General features: G+C 44.7%; 1 protein-coding gene across 1 annotated transcript in view; it reads right to left on the bottom strand.

The window, feature by feature from the left end:
* The window catches only part of opn8a (opsin 8, group member a), a 29,953-nt gene extending 22,955 nt beyond the window's left edge, over window positions 1–6,998 (bottom strand). Inside the window, exon 1 of the mRNA XM_086167370.1 lies at window positions 6,887–6,998. Within this exon, the coding sequence (XP_086023496.1) occupies window positions 6,887–6,959 (73 nt within the window). The 5' untranslated portion in view covers window positions 6,960–6,998. The remainder of the gene's footprint in view (window positions 1–6,886) is intronic.
* Window positions 6,999–23,125: the final 16,127 nt, after the last annotated feature.

The raw sequence follows: 23,125 nt of genomic DNA, 5'->3' as shown, positions 1-23,125 counted from the left end.
CGCCTGATTATAAGCCGCGGGTTTTATATACATATACATATACATTATATACTGATTCTAAATGCTAACAAAACAAAGCTCATGATCTTTTCAAATAGCAAGAAGGTCCCTACAGATCTTCCCGTGGTGTCAACTTTCCAGGGAAATGTCATGGAGCGGGTGCATGAATAGAAATACCTTGGGGTTTTACTTGATGACTCTTTGACATTCGAGCCCCATATTGACGGTCTTGTGAAAAAACTTAAACTGGGTTTTCTTGTTCGAAACAAGGTGTGTTTCTTCTTTAATGTTAAGAAGCGGCTTGTAACTGCAACTTTTTTAGCTATTTTAGATGACGGTGATTTGCTGTACGTGAACGCCTCTGCTCAAAGTCTGAATAAAGCGGACACCGTGTATCACGCCTCGCTGAGGTTCATAACAAATTGTAGATGGTTAACACATCATTGTGAACTATATTCCCGTGTTGGATGTCCTTCTTTGTCCACCGGGAGGTCGGGGCATTGGTACACTTTTATTTATAAGGCCGTGCTCGGGCTGCTGCCCTCTTACATCTTACATCACATCATCAACTGTTGCTTTACGTCCCTTTTGCAAGCACAGAACGAGGGAAAAGGGTTTTCGCCCCTGCTGCCCCCTCTGCATGGAACAGACTTCAAAAAGACTGGAAACTCCCTTATTTTATCACACTAAATGCTTTTAAAACCAAACTGAGAACACTAGAGGTCAACTTGTCAAAATGTAATTGCTTCTTTTAACTGTTTGTAATATTGTTCTGTCTGTGACTTATTGCCGCCTCTTGGCCAGGACTCCCTTGTAAAAGAGGTTTTTAATCTCAACGGGACTTTTTTCCTGGTTAAATCAAAAACGTTCTCATGGTGTCCTCTGCTACGTCAGCCTTACAACAACACACACACACAAGCATACAAGTCTACGTATTTAAAAATAGAGCGGGAGCTAAACTGATTTCGGTATTCACATTTTTTTACCGGTAATCGTCATCAATCAAACCCGTGGAAGTCCTCATCCTCTGTTTCTGATTTGAACAGCTGCGCTAAATCTCCATCAAACATGCCGGGTTCACTTTCTTCACTGTCAGAGTCACTTTCCGTGAAAAACTTGCAAAAAAACTTGCAAAAGTTGAGCAACAGTGCTAGCAGACACGTTTCCAATCCATTCACAAATTGTGGCCTAACTCGCCCGGCGCTGCCTTCCACTCCCACGCTGCTCGCGGCCTTACTTTGAACGGCCGGTTCGATTCATTAATCTTAAATTTTCTCGCGGCTGCTCGATTCGTTCCTCCACGTAGCCGATGGCCTTCAGTTTAAACTGAGCTTCATAAGTGTGTCTCTTTGCTATTTTCAGGGTTGTTAAAACAACAATGTTCTGCCTGACGCACATACCTGCTCTTTTATATACGATCAACAATCACTTCCCCCTTTAAGGTTCTCATGATGTTCTCAACTACGTCCACCTTACAACAACAACACTGCACTATAGGGCGCGCCGCACATTTTCAAGAAAATCTAAGACTTTTATGTGCGCCTTATCGTCGGGAAAATACGATATACAATACATCCCGACCCAAATGAAGGCCGAAGTATCAGTAGTTGTCAGAAGAAAGTACAAAAAGGTGAGCTCAAGACAATGCAGTGAAAGTTAGATTGTGTTTGGATTCTGAAAATATGCATGACCATAAATTACATTTCCCTCAATTCATGGCGCTCATGTTACCCATGAAGTGACGGCATCCCGCGACGTGAATCCACATCAATTACATTTTAAACATTGGAATTGAGAAATACAAATGATCCCTAAATGTCCAGGAAGAGAGAAATTGATGCCGATGGAAGGCGGTTCCAAGAAAGATGGGAATGCTTATGTAACATTTTGGATTGGAATGAGAGTTAAGAGTTAAATTCAGTTATTTAACACGCAGGAGTAGTTACATTTATTTTCCATTACATTAGGTTACATTTAGTTTCATTTATACTCTTACTGTTCCATGTGGCCCTTTGGGTAACCATGATGCTGATGTGGCCCTCGGTGAAAATGAGTTTGACACTCCTGCCCAAAGGGAAATACACCTGAAACCAGCTTTTGGCCCGGCGGGCTGGAACGGATTCATAGCGTTTCAACTCATTTGATGGGGAAATTCAATTTGACATGAGAGCAGATTGAGTTAAGAGCTCGGTAGTTAAACTTGTAAGTCAAGGTTGAAGCCTCCTCGCACTCGCCATCGAGCTCAGAGCGGCTCCTCTTACTGCGATTATCATCGCCACCGCTCTGCACTAGCATGGGGATTCTGCACATTTTCCAAAGTCCGTCTGCAGAGATCTCCGATTGTTGCGCTGTTTAGCTTCCAGAGGGTCCTAGAACAACTTCTTCACTCGGAACAACCGTGATTGGACACCTTAGATACAAGTCAGACATTGAGAAGTCAAATGACTTAAAAAAAAAAGAAATGTTCACGCAATGCAGCAAATGAATGTGAGCGTCCGGCACTTGTTGCAACTTTCACTGGTTCAACTGGTTGTCGGTTGGTGGACTTGAAGTCGGGTAAATGGAGGAGGGGAGGTTGTCTCGCACTAGCTGAAATCTGTCCGGTCTGTCGCTAACTAGCGTTGGGAAATTCTTTGGCGTCTTCCGTTTCCCCCTTGAACAGAAGGAGCCGGGGATCGAACCGCCCGACCGGCCGAGTTCCGGCCGCCTCCTTGTGATGGGATACGTTAGCTTGCCTTGAAAAAGACGGGACAAGTTGCGATGCCGTTGGTGACGTGGGAAGCAATCGAGGTCGAAACGGAAACAATTCCAATTTGGGTCGGCGTTTTGAACAACAATACCCCAGACGAGCTTTTTTATGGCTGTATATTTTGGTGCTACATTAGCGTTAGCTGTCTGGATATCCAGGGAGTCGGCTGATGGGAGTAGACCTGACAGTCTCGCTCCTCTTAACGCCTCCTCGAAGCCCCCGTCTTGTTCCTCTCGGTCTCCTTTGCCGTCGTTTTGTTTAAGGGTCTTCTATATTTCATCACACTCCCGTCTTCCTCGTCATGTTAGTCGCCTGTTCCTTGTTCTCCGACGTCTCCAGACAATGTCATCTTCGGGCTGCAACTGTCTACAAGTCTGAACTCTAACACCCGCTCTTACAGAAGCCACCCGGTCCATCAACACTGCAGTTTCAACTCCAAAGTTCCACCCAGGAGTCCGAGACCTTGTTCACAAACCCAATAGAAAATGGGCTCCCTGTTGAGAGGACGAGTGTCGAGAAGAAAAACAGTCTGAAATCCACTCCAAGGTCCTTCGAGCAGAAGAACAAGAGATTTTCTGGTTTAACAAATGCCAGAGGCAGGGATGAAGACCTAGAAGTTCCTCTTAGGGTGCGAGGAGGACACTCGGAGTGTCAGACACTCGGCGTCAGTTGGCCGTCGGTGGAGTCGTCATGTACAAAAGTTCTCCGTATGCACAATGGACCTGTTAACAGTAACAATGACCAAAAGACAGAAGGCAGAGCTGGAGGTCAAGGTTCTCTTTGGGAGTGACCAGGATGGAGAGGATCAGGAAGGAGTCCATCAGAGGGACGGCACATGGTAGATGTTTTGGAGAGAAGGTCAGAGATGCCAGACTGAGATGGTCGGGTCATGGACAGAGGAGGGAGAGTGAAGATATTGGTAGACGGATGCTGGAATTGGAGGTCTAGAGGAAGATCAAAGAGAAGATTGATGGACGTAGTGAGAGAGGATATGAAGGTAGTTGATGTGAGAGAGGAGGATCCAAAGAATACGGTTAGATGGAGAAGGTTGATTTGCTGTGGCGACCCCTGAAGGGAAAAGCCAAAGGGTAAGAAGAATTTGTCACAGGGGTGCAGGACATGTATGACCGAGACAAAGTGATGACTGAGAAGAAGACGATTGTGCAATCAATCCATTGTGAATGGGACAATCCCATCCTATCTCCAGGATATGGTCAAGCCACATGTCCCTACCCGTCCCCTCCGATCTGCCACCTCCGGACGACCGTCCACCCCATCCCTCAGAGCCCCGACTCCCGATCCAACCGGTCTCGGCTCTTCTCGGTGGTGGAACGAACTCCTGAAGGTCAAAACAGCGGAGTCGCTGCCCATCTTTCGCCGTGAGCTGAAAACATACCTCTTCACCAAGCACTACCCTGCTAATCACACTTAGCCTCCAACCCTTCGGGCAAAAACAAACAAAAAAAAACCAAAAAAAAAACAAACGATGAAATGAATGCATGTATGTATATGGTTCTGAGATGACTATTTGGTTGTATGGTTGCTTCTGACTTCCGACAATTAGTACTTAGGATCTTTGGTGAATGAATTGCACTTTTTGGAAGTCGCTTTGGATAAAAGCGAAATGACTGGAATGCAATGTCATGTAATGCATTGCCTCTGTGCAATAAATTGTACAACAACCCCTACTTATACACGATATTACTACATATAGTCATATACATGTACTAGTAAATACACATGAAGAGACATTAAATATATTTTTTTACATTTTTACATATTTCTAACTGTCTTTTGATCTTCACCGTTCTTTTTATCTTTTTATTATTTGCTATTTCTAATTCTTTTTTTTTTTATATTAAGTTTTCTATTTTGATTCTTCCCCATTTGTCTTTGTAGCAGGAGCTGCTTTCATTGGAAAGCAATTTCCCGCTGCGGGATCAATAAAGTATTCGGATTCAGTTTCTGATCACGAAGCTGAGCCGCTTGGTTAAAATCAACTCAAACAGCAGAGGGAATTACGTGAGGCGTTCAGGTACATGGTTTTGCTCAGGAAAACGGCACAAATCTAGAATATCGGCCCCCGTCGTCCCGAACCCACCCTTCCCTCATCGGAGAACCCATGAGATCCAACATCTGAAGATCCAACATGACGGTTTGATGGAAAACTCTGCCCGTAGCCTGATTTGTTGGTGGTTCCAGACGTTTGCGAGCTAAAGTCCTGCTTTACCTGGTAGAATTAACTAAGTCTTGGTATGGGAAGTATGACTGTGTCAAACATTACAAGATTTGGAAAGTTTACAAGAACGGTGAACTAAGATTACCGTAATTTTCGGAAGATAAACCGCGACTTTTTCCACTTAAATAGCGATGCGGCTAATAGATGGATTTTTTGGGGGGAGGAGGCTAACGAGCTTCACGCCGCTAAAAGTTTGCCTTTTCTCAATCTGCCTTTTCCCATGAAGCCATCAAAGAATGGAACGGGCTTCCAGACAATCTGAAGAACACGACTGAGTTTTACACGTTTGCACGGGCGTTAAAAAATGGATTCTGGAGCCCCAAACATGCTCACGCTAACAATTCCAGACCGGTATTTAGCCAGAAATACCCTTCTGGGTAACATCTGATGGCCCCCAGATGACCAAACTAATAATATCACAACAATTCCACTTTCAACTTGGGTTTTACTTATTTTATTACCAATTTGTGTATTTTATATAGTCTATTTGTAAAGTTTTATATTTGTATTGTCTTCCCAGGACTACAGATGGAAATTAGCTATGAGCTACAATCTGGTACAAACATCTCTGCCTCTGTGATTAATGGAATTGTACAATGTCCTAATAAACTTTTTAAACTAAACTAAACATTTATTCTCGTCACATCGGACCGATGAAATGATCGGGAATTTCCGAGTCCGTTCAACTCCGACACCGAAAAAGACGACTTTGACGGTTTTAGTGCGCGGGAGGAAGACCAATATAGCGATAGGCTAGCCGGTGCGGCTTATATTAAGGTGCGCTCAATAGTCCGGATATTATGGTATGTTTCAAAATAAAATCAATGAGTTGTTTATGGATATTAAAAGAAGACGGTCAAAGTAAAGACCAAATAATAGGGATCGTTTCCGTGATGTTCATTCATTCCTATCCCATTGGGCGATAGACGGATCCATCCAGAAACATACAACATTCACCCACTCATTCACATCACATAGAGACTCAATCCTCTCGTCTCGGTAACTGGACTTGAATTTCCTGGCTTGGAGACGTATCTCCCCTCCCGCTGAACTCAAGAAGCTGCTTCTCTCTCTCGTTTGACAAGAATTCACCACGACCTGGATGACCGAGACCCTCCTACACCTTTTCCCCGTGAGGCAATCATAATATGCAAACAGAAAAGCGACACGTCACCTCGTTCCCGTCGTCAAAGTGACGCTCGGATGAATTCCGGTCGCGGCGAATCCCCTCCGTCGCCATAGTAGCCGAGGCGACCAGGTGCTGCCGTCGAGAAAGACCAAGCGATTCCGGTGATCTGAAGGTCTACCCCGCCGGAGGGGGCGAAGAGGCGCTTCCGCGTCATGTCGGATCTCATCTGGCGCGCTAAAATGGACTCGGTGGACATTCTGGATCCGACCAGACACGTTTTCATCCATGACATCGATCCGAGCCCTTCTGATCGCAGCTCGCATTGAACCTCCCGACCCAAGACGTTCATCGTAAACTGAATTAACAGACGTAGATCCGTCCGAGGTCGCCGTCGGCTCACGTAACGACCGGTGTCACGTCTTCGGCTTCGGGCGAGGCTGTAGGCTTTCTGGAAATACCGGCGCTTAAAAGTGATCGAAAAGTAATAAAAAGGTTTGAAATAAAGAGCTGATAAATTAGCGGGGGGGTCAGAGGGCGGCGGGGAACCCTTGGAGATTTACCCGGCTTCTCGCAGCTGGAACAAAATCCCTGTCACTCGCCTGGGAGACCGGCTTGCCGTGAGCAAAGACCCAGAGGAGAAGCGACGGAGTCCAAAAAAAAAAAAAAAAAAACAAAACAACCAGTCCGATCCGAATCTGATCTCCGCTCGCGTTCGGTCGAGACCTTCCGACAAGCGACGGAGTGAAATGAGATGAATTTCTTGACTTACCGATCGTCAGCAGGTACACGCCGGCCCAGAAATCAACGGCGGGCGCCAGTTTGGACGCGTACTTGTCATCCATGTCGGTCCAGTCGAGGGTGAAAACGTTAAATTCCCTTGAAAACCTGAGCATGTTTCCTGGCGTCTGCTCCGGCAGCCGGCATATTGTTTCTGGCCAACGCAGCGTGTCACACAATATAGTGCACCGACTATTTTTACCATACACTGCAAAGGGTACGAATGATTGACAGACTGCTTCTTTCACACACACACACACACACACACACACACACACACGGACGCAAATGCCATGCACACACACGTGCCCAACTAATGGTGATTGTAATTACTAAACGTTCGGTATTTTGCTCATTCCTGTAAAACAATTTACTTAGCTTACACACAAACTGACGGATGCACGTTTGCATACACACACACACGCGCGCGCACACACACACACACGCGCACAAAGCCGCCTGTTCGGCTTTAAAAGCCAAGAGGTAATTACATGATGTGATGTCTCTGGCAGATTTGGTTGAGATTTTTTTTTTTCTTTTTCTTTTTTTCTTCCAAACCCCTCAAATATTTGATTGACAAACTAATAAATGAGTGTGTGAGTGGAATAATCTGTGAATTAGGGCCCAGGCGTTACCACTCCTCCTTAAAAAAATAAAAAGTCATTTTTCTGCGCTAAACAAATATAATTCTGCTGTCTATTTGTATGTGGAAGTCTTTTGCTATCTTTTAATTGTCTATTTATATCCATATTTGTTGATACTAAAACTGTTGCGCTGCTGTGACAAAAGAATTTCCCTCATGGGGCTCAATAAAGTTTATCCTTATAACAATTAAAAGATAAGCAGATGGATGTCGGAGGGGATTTAGCGCATCGATGTACACTACTCAAAAATAAAATAACACAGCTTAGATCTGAATGAATGAAATATATCATTATATTCTTTGTTCTTTTCATGGTTGAATGTGCCGACAACAAAATCACAGAATGGATTTCAAAATGTTTGAACCCATGGAGGTCAAATGAAAATGTAAAAACACACTTCAGGCTTGTTGAGACGCATTTTGTAATAACGGTGCATTTTGTAATAAACGTCCAAAATGTAATAACTTTTTCATTTCATTTTGTAATAAAGCCGCATTTTGTAATAAACTGCCGCATTTTGTAATAAACTGCCCCAACGCATTTTGTAATACATTTTGCCGCATTATGTAATAAGTTATTACATTTTGAGAAGATTATTACAAAATGCATTTGCAACTTTTTTATTCTCTAGGAAATGTAATAACATGGAATTTATAGAATATTCTCTGTTAATGCAACCTTTGAATAGTGTACTGATAGTAATTGCTAAGTACTGCTACTAGGCTAATACAGTGATACTAATAATAGGCCTAGCTTTTACAAATACTTTTAAGTAAAATAAAATACAATTAACAAACTTATGCTTTATAATTGTTATTACATAATGCACCACGTTATTACATTTCCTAGAAAATAAAAAAGTTGCAAGTGCATTTTGTAATAATCTTTTCAATATGTAATAACTTATTACATAATGCGGCAAAATTTATTACAAAATGCGTTGGGGCAGTTTATTACAAAATGCGGCTTTATTACAAAATGAAATGAAAAAGTTATTACATTTTGGACGTTTATTACAAAATGCACTGTTATTACAAAATGCGGCTCAACAAGGCTGATCTAACGTCGATATAATGTCCTTAAAATCAAAAAGTGTCGCTTCCTGAGTGGACGCTTTGATTTCACACAAGTGTGACTGACTTGGACTTCCATTGTGTTCCCTTTATTTTTTGGAGCTTTATATTTTGGGGATACGACTGGAGGTTGTCTTCGAGAGGGCGGGTGTGTGATGCCGTCTGGAGTTTGGCTCAAGAGCACAAACAATAGAACGACAAAACCAACGCCGCTCGTACATTCAGTCCAAAGTCACCATTGTCAGAATCAGAAAAACTTCATTTGGGGGGCACATGGGGTAGCAGTATCAAAACTGTGAACATCAAGAGTAAGAGATATATATATACACACTATATGGCCAAAAGTACTGGCTCACCTGCCTTGACTCGCATATGAACTCAAGTGACATCCCATTCCTAATCCATAGGGTTCAATATGACGTGGCTCCACCCTTTGCAGCTAGAACAGCTTCAGCTCTTCCAGGAAGGCTGTCCACAAGGTTCAGGAGTGTGTTGGTGGGAAGTTTTGAGCATTCTTCTAGACGAGAAGAATGCTCTCTTTTGCGATATAGACTACATTTCCAATGTAGTGTTTTTTTGTCAACAACTGTTTGTGTGTGACTGCTTTCTTGTGTTGAGCGATCATAAAACCCCTGCAAAGAGACACTAAGTGAGGCACGCAGTTCTCCTGCCTCACGGTAGGGGGCGCTGGTGATCCCAGGGACTCCTCGGTTGCACAATCCAGTGACAGCAAGCTAGAGTTAGCAAGTCAAGCGAGCATTCTTCTAGACGAGAAGGCCTGGCTCTCCGTCTCTGCTAATTCATCCACAAGGCGCTCTATGGGGTTGAGGTCTAGACTCTGTGCAGGACAGTCAAGTTCTTCCATGTCTTTATGGAGCTTGCTTTGTGCACTGGTGCACAGTCATGCTGGAAAAGGAAGGTTCCAGCTCCAAACCGTTCCCGTGGAATTGTCCAACATGTCTTTGTATGCTGAAGATTTCAGAGTTCCTTTCACCAGAACTAAGGGGCCAAAAACAAGGCAGCACCATAATCCCCCCTCCACCAAACTTCACTCTTGGCACAATGCAGTCAGACAAGTGGCGTTTTCCTGGCAAACCCAGACTCGTCCATCAGATCCCTAGATGGAGAAGCGCGATTGGTCACTCCAGAGAAGGCGTCTCCACGACACTTTGTTTTGCACTTGTTGATGTGTGGTTTGGATGCAGCTGCTCGGCCATGGAAAGCCGTTCTATGAAACTCTCTGCACACTGTTCTTCAGCTTCTCTGAAGGCCTCGTGAAGTTTGGAGGTCTGTAGCCATTGACTCTGCAGAAAGGTGGCCAACTCTTGGCACTATGAGCCTCAGTAACCGCTGACCTCTGTTGGTTTACATGTCCAGACACTTCATGGCTGAGTCGCTGTCGTTCCCAAACACTTCCAAGTTCTTCTAATCCAGCTGACAGTTGACTGAAATATTTAGGAGCGACTGGATTTGTTGCACAGGTGCATCCTATCACAGCTCCACGCTGGAATTCCCTGAGCTCCTGAGAGACACCCATTCCTCCACAAATGTTTGTAAAAACAGTCTGCATGCAGAGGTGATAGATTGTACGCACCTGTGGCCATGGAAGTGATTGGATTCCGGTTATTTGGATGGGTGAGGGAATACTTTTGGCCATATAGTGCGTGTATATATACACATATACACATATATATGTATATATATATATATAGGTAAATAAATTACTGTACAATATTGTGCTGATTGTAGGAACACTTGCACTGCATTTATATGATAAATATATCATGGGCGGCATTAATTACACTAAGTGGGAGGGCCTGGTGATGAAGGGTTTGCAGGGTTGCTGGGACCTTGAGGAGTCGGGCAGCTCTGGGGACGAAGGTTGCCCTTCTCCTCTGGGTTTTGCAACCAGAGAGAAGCTACTGGAAGGTCCGGGTGTGAGACCCAGGGCTGATCTGTGAGGATCTTTTTGGTTGTTTTTAATATTTGACCGTCAAGAGGGGTTGGCCGATGGGTTTGGAGCAGACCAAGGCGGTGCGCTCAGGCGATTCCTGTCCTGTAGTGCCGCTAACCTCAAATGACTTCAGCTTCCTGAGCAGGTCCTGCCGTCGGTAACGTTTCTTGACGATCTCCTCAAGGTGCCTTCTAAGTGGAGACCAGCTACCGTTTGCAATGTGACAAGCTGCTTGGACGCGACAGCAAATGATTGCATGTTAGCCAACGGTGGCGTTTTTCCACAATAAAAGAAGAGTTAGCTAAAGAGTTCCCCTGGAGGAGGCTGGTTCCTGGAACGAAATCGGAGACGGACAGTTTCAGTCCTTTTTAAGGAAGAGAGGAAGTTGCGATTGTTTCAGCTGGCGATCGACTGAGACGACTGAGCACAAGATTCAAGATTTATTGATTGTTTAGTGTTTATCGTCATATGTCATGGTGGAAATTTATTTCCCAGTACAATGACATTTTTCTTTGCCGTCCACGGTGCATTTGGATTTGTATTGACAATGAATAGGTCGCGTGAACATTATTATAGATATGAACATAGTGCAAGTGCAAGTGAGTCGTTGAGTGCACGGGACTGCGGCTACATCGACTAAACGAGTGGGCGGCTCGGACTCCTCCTCAGATAACAAGCCCGATTGATTTCCATTTTTTTTTCCCGGCAAAGGAATGAATTTGACATTTCAACATGTAGCAGGTTGTCTGCGCGCTGACCAGCCTCCTTCAGATAAACCCAGAAACAATTAATCTATTCGAGAGGCTGCGGGTCCAAGTGCTTGGTACTGCTGGGTTGACGCGAGTGACGGGCAGTCAGGGGAGGCAGGAGAGGCCGTGCCTCACTTGCCAGTCCTGGAGAGAAAAAAAAAATGAAATGGAAAAAAAAAAAAATTAAATGGTTGTGTTTTAGTGATTTGCATTATAAAGGTATTTTTCCTTTTTACTTCACCAGTTTTAGATCTTTTAAATTCAAAACAGCTGGATTTTCCCATTTCCTGATCAAAATCTGAGAGGAGACGTGAAATGAGGCTACAGACTTTCGAGCCTCAACGTAGACTGCGCACTGATGGCTGACTGCTGGTCTGCTCATTGCTTTCTCGGGAAATGTTGAAACACTTTTGCGATATAGACTACATTTCCAATGGAGAGTGTTTTTTTTTGTCAACAACTGTTTGTGTGTTACTGGTTCCTTGTGTTGAGCGATCATAAAACACCTGCAAAGAGACACCAAGTGAGGCACGCAGTACTCCTGCCTCACGGTAGGGGGCGCTGGTGATCCCAGGGACTCCACGGTTGCAGAATCCAGTAATGGCAAGCTAAAGTTAGCAAGTCAAGCGCAGCCATCCATTTATTTTTTTCCTCTCCTCCTCGTAAATCTGATTATGATGTTTTTTTGTGTTACTGGTTTCTTGTGCTGAGCGATCATAAAACACCTGCAGAGAGACACTAAGTGAGGCATGCAGTACTCCTGCCTCACGGTAGGGGGTGCTGGTGATCCCAGGGACTCCTCGGTTGCAGAATCCAGTGACAGCAAGCTAAAGTTAGCAAGTCAAGCGCAGCCATCCATTTATTTTTTTCCTCTCCTCCTCGTAAATCTGATTATGATGAAGTAAGCACCTCACTGGCTGTCAACCACCCAAAGTCTTCCCCTGCCATGACCAGGTGTTCCTCTTTCCACTCTGGAAAATATTTCCCGGTGACTCAGAGGCAAACCGAACCTGTGACCCTCCTGGATGCGACCCGGAGACGTGTCGTCTTCACCTCGCACCTTCGCCGCTGCGAATCCGGAGTGGTCTTTGCACATTCCATGCGTGAAAACAGGAGTGAAAGTCCAGGGTTGGCGGCGTCTCTGCAACCCCCCTCCCCCAATCTGAGGTCTGACTGATTTTCGCCTCGGAACTGTTGAGGTGTTGTCCTCCTTGGTTTGTCAAAAAGGGCCTGCGGGTATTTTGATAAACTGAATACCGTAATTTCCGTACTATTGAGCGCACCTGAATATTAGCCGCAGCGGCTAAAAATAACAGAATAAAACTATGAGTACAAATATAGGCTGCACTTGTCTATAAGTGTCCACGTTGTAACTTGAGATATTCAAACAGAAAACATTTTTTAAACTTTTAATTAAATATATACCGGTAACATCCACAAATACGTCCTGGAGTTGCTTTTTTTTTTGGTTGATGAAAGCGATGAGTCATAAATGAGACAAGGAAAAGTCCATCAATGCATCAGTTTTCTTTGTCCTCCTCCAGCTAATCACTATCTTGGTCTTCCTCCTGCAAACTAAAACCGTTAAAGTCGTCTTCTTCGGTGTCGGCCTCAGAATTTCCAATAATTTCATGGGTCCGATGTGACCAGGATAAATGTTTTGGCGGCGTGAAGCTCGTTAGCCCCCAAAAAATCCATAAATTAGCTTCATTGTTGATTAAGCCACAACATGTGAATAAAGTAGCGGCTTATAGTCCAGAAGTTAGGAATTAATTTTCAGATAATTGTACGAGGAGAGGAGTGAAGGTTAGTCGCAGCAAGAGAGAGCATGTTTGGGATGAGAGGAACCCGAGTGGAAGAAGGTGCAGAGCGATGGAGAATGTGGAGAAGAGGTGAACAAACGGATTTAAGGAGGTTGGAACGGGTTGAGAAAAGGGTCAGGGAGCATCAGCCAGAGTGAAAGGAAAGGTCACAGCGGCGAGACCAGAGATGCGGTTTGATTTGGCGGCATTGAAGAGTAAACTGAAAGCGGAGCTGGAGATGTTGTTGATGTTATCGTTGGGAGGTACCAGGATGGATAGGATCAGGAATGAGTCCATCTGAGGGACAGCACATGTTCGATGTTCTGGAGATGAAATCAGAGAAGCCAGACTGAGATGGTTTGAAGAGAAGATTGATGGACGTTGTGACAGAGCATATGAAGTTAGTTGGTGTGAGAGAGGAGGATCCAGAGAATAGGGTTAGGTGGAGAAGGTTGATTCCCTGTGGTGACGCCTGAAGGGAAAAGACCAAAGGAAAAGAAGAATTTGTCACAAGGGGGCAGGACATGTATGACCGAGACAAAGCGATGACTGAGATGATTTGGACATGAACACTTCTGTGTTCCATGGAGAAGATCTGGGTAGAAGGTTGCTGAAGATGGAGCTGCCAGGCAGGAGGTCTGGAGGAAGGCCAAGGAGAAGATGGATGTAGTGAGCGAAGAAGATTCAGGGAAGAGGGTTTGATGGCAAAGGTTGATTCGAGGAGGGAGCCGGGAAGAAATGAAGAAGAGGACGAGGTAGCACAAATGACCAAATCAAAAGAATCACAGTTTGTAAAACATGGAATATAATTATAAAATGTTGGTGCTCTTCATTTGGTACCTATTTCAGCTTCCACCTCATTGGATTCCCTGGTTGGATTCCCTCAGGAGGCCTTTCTGAGTGGCTTCTCCATGCTCTTCCAGTGTCTGAACGGGGTTCCTCCAGGTTCCTCCGGGTTTCTCCCACAGCCCAAAAACCCACAGGAGGTTCTCTGGAGACCCGAACTTGCCCAGATGTCTCCACAGAGTGAATGGTTGTGTGTCTCTTTGTGGTGCTGTGATTGATCCAGGCTGCCTCGCGCTTAAAAACCCTCCTTTTTATGATCAGATTCATTCTGACATTATCGAGCATCGTCTTCCAAAATAATAACCTCCATCTCAGCCTGTTACCGGAATTCAGATCCAGATCATTTTGATTTTGATTAAATTCTGGGAAATGACGTGTGTCCACGTCCTCATTTACTTCACCACCGGACGCCAAACTCCTCATCTGCACATCACGCCAGTTGCCTCATTCCTGCAACAAACTGACATCGTGAACAAAATGTCCAAACAATGAGTGGGTCACACATACGAGAGGCGGGAAGAACTACTCGCTGGGTTTTTCCCTCTAATTCCTGAAAAAAAAACAGGAAAACACAGAAAGCAGAGTCGGACGGGGACGACTCAAACTCACGTTCTTGAGAGTTCTGATGCCTCAGCAAAAAAAAATTGACGTTTTTTTGACTTCAAACATAGACTTCAGCATGTGTCCGGAAGGTTCTGCAAATAAAAGGTTTTCAGGATAGAAGCCGGGGAATCCCGTCACCTTCATTCATTTATTCATTCATTCTTTATCCTGCACTTATTAATGCACGGGTGGATGTGCGGCTTTTGTTTGTTGTTGTGTTTTACTACTTTTGCAACCTTTTGGAAGCGAAAAAATCAAGAGGCGGGTAAACAGGGAGGTGAAGACGCTGCTCAGATGAGGGGAGAAACTTCAAATCCACTAGCCACGACAAGAAAAGTAGACAGCGGTGAATCATTTCTTTTTATGGATATATATATATATATATATATATATATCATATATTTGTGTGTGTGTGTGTGTGTGTGTGTGTATACCGTACAGGACTGTCGCAGCAAATGAGAATATTGTGATAAAGTTCTTTATCTTCTGTAATGCAATTACAAAAACAAAAATGTCCTACATTCTGGATTCATTACAAATCCACTGAAATATTGCAAGCCTTTTATTATTTTAATATTGCTGATGATGGCTTACATCTTAAGAAAACTCAAAAATCCTATCTCAAAATAGAAGAATATCATGAAAAAGTAATTTTTGTTTTTTTAATTGCATTACAGAAGATAAAGAACTTTATCACAATATTCTAATTTGCTGAGGCAGTCCTGTATATATATATATACACCATATTTTCCACACTATAAGGCGCCCTGGATTATAAGGCGCACCCTCAATGAAAAAAATCATATATAAGGCGCGCCACATTATAAGACGCAGAGAATAGAAGTTCCAAAGTGTTTGGGGTTGCACTTTCTTAATAGAATACAAACCAACGTTCTGACAACTCCGTTCACTCCCAAAACAAGTTAGTGCACTCACAATACGGTACCGTACGTACTTTTAGCTCTTACCGGTATTTGCGCCGCTTCGTTGAAAACAATGTATTTCCAACTCCCATTTGTCACAGTTCAAAATGTTTCATAAAACGAAAGCACCAAGAAGGACCGCCTCTAAATTCATTGATGTTCATGTCGCTAGCTAGCTAGCGCTGTTGCCTTCATTGGAATAGTGACTGTAGAGACGCTTCTTCTTGCTGCTCTCTGTTCAACAACCCACTGATCGAGTTTGTCCTCCAACTGCAGCCATCTTGCTTTGTTCCTCGGAAACTCTGTTTAGTCTTCTTTACTCCGCTCAGGTCATCTTGTCGCTTCCTCCATTTTTGCGCCATTGATTGGTTAATGTTGAATTCTCGATTCCCGTGTTCTACTGCGTGACCGATCGCCTTGAGTTTAAACTCTGCGTCGTAAGCGTGTCTCGACGTAAGCTTATGTATGTGTCAATGTTTATGTATTGTAGTGAGTCACGAATGTCGGGGTTTATGTTAATACCTGTTTTCTGTGTAATTTTGGTGTTGCTGGTCATTTTGTGGGTGTGGTTTGCGGTGCAATGAATTCTGGGGGTTTTCACCCGGAACTGAGCTGAACAGTGTTTCTGTGGCCGACAACAGCTATGGCTCATTAAACAGACGTTTCACTGTCACATGGGTGTTTCCCTGACTAAAACCCCACAGTGTGTGTGTGTGTGTGTGTGTGTGTGTGTGTAGTACATAAGCTAATTCTGCAGTCCGCATTAAATTGGTGATTGGGTGAGACGGTGTTCACCCTGGACGGGTGTCCAGTTGATGACAGGGACACTTATAGAAACACAACCATCACAGTTTCATTGATACGTCATGTAGAAACGCAACCACGTGCACGTCATACGGACACGCAACTGCAGAGTCTCTCGTCCACACTCGTCTCCCATGCATCTCCAATCGCTCGCCCTCTCATCCAGACGTCTGGGCGGCTCCGTGTCTTCCAGAAACTTTTCTTTGGAAGAAGCTAAACTCTGCATGAACGGAGCGCAGAATCACTGCCGGTCAATGAACCTCCTATTTGTCTCCCGCGGTAACCGTTCTGGAGATTTCAGCTCCAACTTTAGTTTCATTTATCTTCATCGATTCAAACGCGACTGAGAAGAACTGCAAATTACTTTCGGTGTCAGGCTCTGAAAGATCATTCTGTTTTTGGCGTTTCAATCAATGACTTTAGGATGACTTGAGACGGACGGATAGATGCCGAGCTTGTGTGTCGGCTCTTTGAAAGTGCGTCGTCCGCCTAGTGGCGCGTTGAAGGCGTTGCAGGAGGAAGTGAACGCGAGGGTGAAACGGCGATCGGTCGTTCATCTCGACCGTTGAGGTGTCGTCTTACTAGGTTTGCGAAATAGGCCTCTGGGTGTTTGGATAAAGCTCTGAAAACTGAATACCACAATTTCCGTATTATTAGGCGCACCTGATTATAAGCCGCACCCGCTAAATATAACAAAATATAAGGGTCCATATATAGGTTGCACTTTGTCAACATTTTAACATGAGATATTTACACGGAAACCTTTTTTTTAAACTTTTAATTGAATTATAGTGGTAACATCCACAAATATGAACTGGAAATGCTTTTGTCCGAACAGTGTCTGTAAGACGGCCGATGGAAAAAGACGAGTCATAAATAAGACAAGGAAAAGTCCATCCTTGCATCCATTTTCTTTGTCCTCCTCCAGATAATCACTATCTTGGTCTTCCTCCTGCGCACTAAAACTGTTAAAGTCGACGGCCTCGTAGTTTCCAATAATTTCATGGGTCCGATGTGACGAGGCTACACGTTTTAGCGGCGTGAAGCTCATTAGCCCGTAAAAATCCATGAATTAGCCGCATCGTTGTTTAAGCCACAGCATGTGAAAAGAATAGCGGCTTATAGTCCAGAACTTAGGAATTAATTTTTCGATAATTGTACGAGGAGAGGGAGGGATGAAGGTTGGTGGCAGCGAGAGAGAACACATTGGGGAATGAGAGGAACCCAAGTGGAAGAAGGTGCGAGACATGAAATATTTTTGTGTCAACAATCCAGAGCGATGGAGAAAGTGGAGAAAGGGTGAAGGAACAGGTTTAAGGAGGTCGGAACGGAATGGGAACGGGATGTGTTGATCCAGAAGCGGTGCTTGCATGTTGCATTGCAGGACGAAGTGAAGGAGTTGATGAGGGAGCGATTGTTGGTCTTTACAAGATGTAAGAATGAGAGTGTCAACGGTTGTTTCGCCCCCGAACTCCGACCCTGAGTGCAGGATAAGTCGAAAAGCTCCTGGAGGAATGAATAAGCTTCCATCAAGATGAATTCCTCGCAGCTGTCTCAGTGCCTCTTAAACATAAAACACCAACAATTGCCGAATATCCATCCATTGTGTCCCGCCTTCGGTGAACTTAGGGTCGCGGGGATGCTGCACCTCTCGCGGGGTTCACCTTGGATCCATCATCATCCTCCAATTTATCCCAATGGACGTCCAATGTGGACTTTTGGAGGAACCCGGAGAACCCAGAGGAACCCCGAGCAGATCTGTGGAGAACACGGAGAAAGTGGGAATATTATTTCCAAATATCATCTACGGGTTTTCTGTCATTTCGATTAAGCCGCGTGTCCGAGTCGACGCACCTCGGATCGAAGTGAACGCGTTCACCCGGAGAATCAATGCGCTGAATGCCATCGGCTCTCCACGCCGATTCAAGGAGGTTATTGTGAAACCTGGGGAGAGTAAATGTGTTTCAACAGATATCTTTCTTTGCTTTCAGCGATGGAGGCCAGGAGAGACGTAACCTTACATACAAACATAGCGGCAGAAGAAAAAGGACAGCAAGTGAAAGAAACTATTTGTACATTTATGATTTCCTTTTGAAAAAAGAAGAACTGGAGGTATCTCTTGCTTTTATCCTAACAAAGGCATATTTTATCTTTCTTTAATTCATTTATTTATTTATGAATTGATGCATTCATTTTATTCATTTATCTATTTATGTTTTTTTTTAATTTATTTATTCATTTATTTATTTATTTTATTTCATTTTATTTTTATTTTTTATTTTTTTTAAGCCCCAGTAGTTTCCATTGACAACCATCACACATCATAAAAAGTCAATAACCGTTCACTCATTTGTTCTCGTATTGGATAGATAAATATTTGCTCTCCCATTCACACATCGTGTAAGAACATACGACCGTTCACCCTTCATCCAAATTTGGCCGGCATTTTAATAATATTTGGCCTGCGAAGCCACACCAAATGACTATCAGAGGCGGCCGGTATCGTCTACAGTGCCATTACCGCTAATCCAACAAATACCAGGGTTTTCTGCAGGTGTTTTGGCACAAAAACCACAACAGGACCCATAAACGCCCTCTCCCTTGTTGACATTAGTCATAGCGATCTTATGCTAATACTGGCACCCTGCTTCTTAGGCAGAAAACAGGATTTTGCATGTGTGCTATATTAAGTTATATATTTTATAGTATTAAGCTATGCTTGTCCCATATTTAGTTTTTAAGCCAAACTTGTGTTTGGGTCCATATGAAAAGGTTCATTGTTATATCTGGAGGGAGATTTTTTTTAATAAATATCAATGTTGGCCCGAGACTTTGTCCCAGATTTGACTTTTGGCCCACTGTGTATTTGCGTTCGACACCCCTGGTCTCGAAGAAGACCAAAGAGAAGATTGATGGAGGTAGTGAGACAAGATATGAAGTTAGTTGGTGTGAGAGGAGGATCCAGAGAATAGGGTTAGATGGAGAAGGTGGATTCACTGTGGCGACACCTGTAGGGAAAAGACCAAAGGATAAGAAGAATTTGTCACAGGGTGCAGGACATGTATGACCAAGACAAAGTGATGACTGAGATGGTTTGGACATGAACACTCCTCAGTTTATGTCCTACTCAGATCTGGTTAGAAGGTTGCTGAAGGTTCAGCTGATAGGGAGGAGGTCTAGAGGAAGACCAAAGAGGAGATTTTTGGACGTAGTGACAGAGGATATGCAAGGTAGTTGGTGTGAGAGAGGAGAATCCAGAGAATAGGGTTAGATGGAGAAGGTCGGTTCACTGTGGCGAACCCAAAGGAGAAGATGTCATATACCTGTAGAAGCATACAAGTGCTCACTCAGCCCTCTTTACGTCCTAGAGAGACCTACATCCGTATTATTCATCCGAATCATGGGCTGCTCCGACCTCCGAGGTCATTCGTGGAATCCACCGAATTTCCATTTTCATATCTTTGATTGTCGATTGGCTGCCGACCGTTAATTCTAATTATCGTGTGAGGGTTCAGAGGATGAGAACTTTGGCTCAGGAGGTTCTTATGGAGGAAATGTTGAAAGGGAAAAAAATGGGGGAAACGGATAAAATGAGTGGAACCTGCCAGAAGCTTCTCTCCTGAATTATAAATGCACGAATCCCGAGTTGTTCCGACGCAGCTCCCGTTCCTCGGCTGATCGGCGCAGAAACACGGGTTCAAACCAAATCCCACTTCAATAACAAAGGTTTTTCCTCCTTTTTTTTTTTTCTTTCTAACCAGCGGGCTTTGACTTCACATGTCGACTACGACGCGTAAGGAGGAAAAACCCGCGAATATTAAATCAGGATCCCTAAAGGAGGGGCCATTCATTATTCAGCAATCTGTCAGCTCAGCTGGAGAACATTCCCAGAGTGTCAGAGACGCGAAGCAAAAAAGCTGCTGCTGTGGTCGCCGCCCACGTCGGTCTGTCTGGTACGAAACGGGGGCGTAATAAAGGTGTAATAACACCAGAAACGTGTAATAACATCATTATTACACAGATAAAGTTTGTTCAGCAGCTCGGAACTTGTAAACCAGGACCTTCGATGACAAGGGTTTGACCTGCTGGCCTTCTAAGAATAAGGTGGACGGAGGGGCAGCACATGTAAGATACCCTTCGATGGCAAAGGCAGGAGGTCATACCTTTAACTTTATTTAGTCCCTTTGATCTTTACTGTTTTTTTTTGGTGAGAGGAGATTTATGGATGGAGGGGAAGGAAGACAGGAAGTTAGATGGAGGCGGCCGATTGGTTGTGGCCACCCTCTGAAGATGAGAAGAACCCTGTAGCTTTGTGTTTCCCCACTGGTGCCGGAGGTGTCGGACGCAGAGCACCAGAAGGATCCCGGCGTTCAAACATCTGGTGTCGCCACTAGAGGTCAGGATTGCTTGTTTTATCAGCCTCAATGCGACGTGTTAGAACCAAGTAGAGCCCCAGAGTCACAACTTCTAAGAACGGCAATGACATTTCATTAAAAACTGTCACGGGAATAATTATGTAGCTTTTAGCAGCTTGTTGAAAATTATTCCACGTAGTCGTGTCCGTAAGCGACCGAAGCGAACGTCCCGTCGCGTTTGATTGGCACTTTCCTTTGCGACACCGGCAGGAACTGTTATGCAATAACTCTGCTTTTGTTTTGAGGAGGCATATTAGAGTCATTACGGCGTGTTCGCCCGTCTCGCGGCGTTCTGACAAGCGTCTCGCCCTTTGCGAACGCCGCGCCTCCCCCGCGCTCTCCGGCGCCAGATGCGAGTCTGCTTGCGTTTCACTTAATTGTGCGGCCCTGTCATAATCTAATGAGCGGTTTCGGGCTCATATCTGATGAAAAGTCCGTTTCAATAAACCGCAGAGACGTTTATTCCACACTTCCAGCCTGGGAATAACACGCCGTTGACATTTTTTGAATTGAGTGCCCCGTAAGCGCCGCTGCAGAGGAAGTGTGGATGTATCCTTCTCGCTCCCTATCAGGAGAAGTCACGTATGATGGCCTTTGGACAGTCAACAGTCCGGCTTGAATTTGGTTCCCGAATCTGGTTTAGTTTTGAATTCCTGCGCGCAGTAAGAGTCGCGGTAGGGGCCGGTGGGACGTTCACCTTAACTCAAAGAAACCACCGAAGAAGATGTCGCATGAAAACATCTGACCAGTGACCGACGTTTTTAAAAATGGCGGTCCGCAGTCCTCAGGAAGTACCTTTTCTGAACCTTGCAGCCACCAGCTAACTCTGGACTTGTACCGACCAAAATGTAGACCTTCGTCTGCGAGTCCCTCTGAGGCGTCTCAGGCCAGAAGATCAGGGACCTCTTTCTCACTGGTTCTGTCCACTTTGTCCCATAAAAACATCTGACCAGTTAGCGTATTTTTTTAAAAATGGCGGTCCACAGTCCGCAGGAAGTACCTGTTCTGAACCATGTTAGCCATTAGCTACCTCTGAAATGTAGATGTTGCTCTGCGAGCCTTGAAAACCCCTCCGCAGTGAAGCGGGCCAGAAGAACTCGGACCTCCTCGTCGCTCCATTTCTTGAAATGTAAAAAGACCCCGCTTTGGTCTGGGAGCTAAAAGTGCTCAAGGAACTGAGAGCCGTGATCCCGAATGCATGAAGAAACAGTTCAGTTTGTAAAAAAGGTTCTGGGAGCTACTCTGCAAGAAGTACCTGGTAATGGGAGTGACTTATGACCTCGACCAATCACCAACCACCTTTGTCATACATTATGAGTTCCTAAGGAACTGGAAAAAGACCCAGCCTCGGAGTAGAAGCGGGTCTCGTTTCTGAAAAGGTTCAAGGAACTGCGAAGTTTCTTCGATGCGAAAGGAGCTGAAGATCCAAGTTAAGCAAGTTAAGCTCTGCTGGATAAGCAGAGCTTAACTTGCTTAACTTGGACACTTCTTGGGAACTGGGGATGGAAGGGTCAACCTTCTGATCGGAGGACATCCGGTCCACCAACTGAGCCAGTGCCGTCCTCTAGGGGCTAATCGAGGCTTCCAAGCACAGAAGCTTTACCTGCTTCACGACTGACCCTTGAAGGTACAAAAGGACAAACTGGATTCTGCAACCGGGCTTCTCTTCATCGCTTCCCTTCTCGAAGAGACGCTCGTCACGTCGAAACAAAACGTCGACGTGTTTCTCCCGCGGCTTCCAACCGACGACGCAAAGTACCCTGTCAAGGAGTCGAGAAGTCTGCGCCGTGTAGAAAAGGGAACTGGCGATGGATTGTTGTGTGACAGCTTATTTATTTTTTTTTTCTTTTCCCCCCGTTCGGGTAAGCGATCCCGGCGGGTGGGGAGGAGGGAGCTGACTCCGCGGTAGAGATGACAGCATTAATAATGAGTATCTTTCAGTTGCAGACTGTGGCAGCTCTTTGGTCGTCTTTAAGGAAAGACGATTATCTTCTGGTTCAAGTCGGTCGCGTCTGCTCGGATTTGGAAAAAAAAAAAAACGAGCGCTCTTGGGGAAGTTCAAAAGGTGAGCGGGATCAGGCGGAGATCCTCCTGAGGAGAGAAGGTACTTTGCTTCTTGTCAGGAGGCGCCTCCTTTCTGGGACGGTTCCACAAACATCTCCAAGGTGCTCCAGGGTCGTCTCTCCTGAACCTTCTGCTCGGCACCGCCGCAAACCTGTTAGGTTTCTTATCAACTTGGGGGACGTTCTGAGATGCTCATGCCGGGTTCTCCACAAATGACGGAAACGTCTTAGGACAGGGGCGTCGAGCTCATTTTGGTTCTGTTCCATTAAAAAAATACTTAAAGAACAACCTCATGAAGAAAAGTTTGAACCATCCGATGCCTCATTTGTGTCTTCTCACTTCATTCTGTTATAT

The sequence above is a fragment of the Fistularia commersonii genome, chromosome 20, assembly GCF_037954325.1.
Source record: "Fistularia commersonii isolate RoL2024-O1a breed Wild chromosome 20, RoL_Fcom_v1.0, whole genome shotgun sequence".
In the NCBI taxonomy this organism is placed as follows: Eukaryota; Metazoa; Chordata; class Actinopteri; order Syngnathiformes; family Fistulariidae; genus Fistularia; species Fistularia commersonii.
The sequence above is the reverse complement of the archived record's forward strand: the minus strand, read 5'-3'. Positions and strand labels throughout refer to the sequence as shown.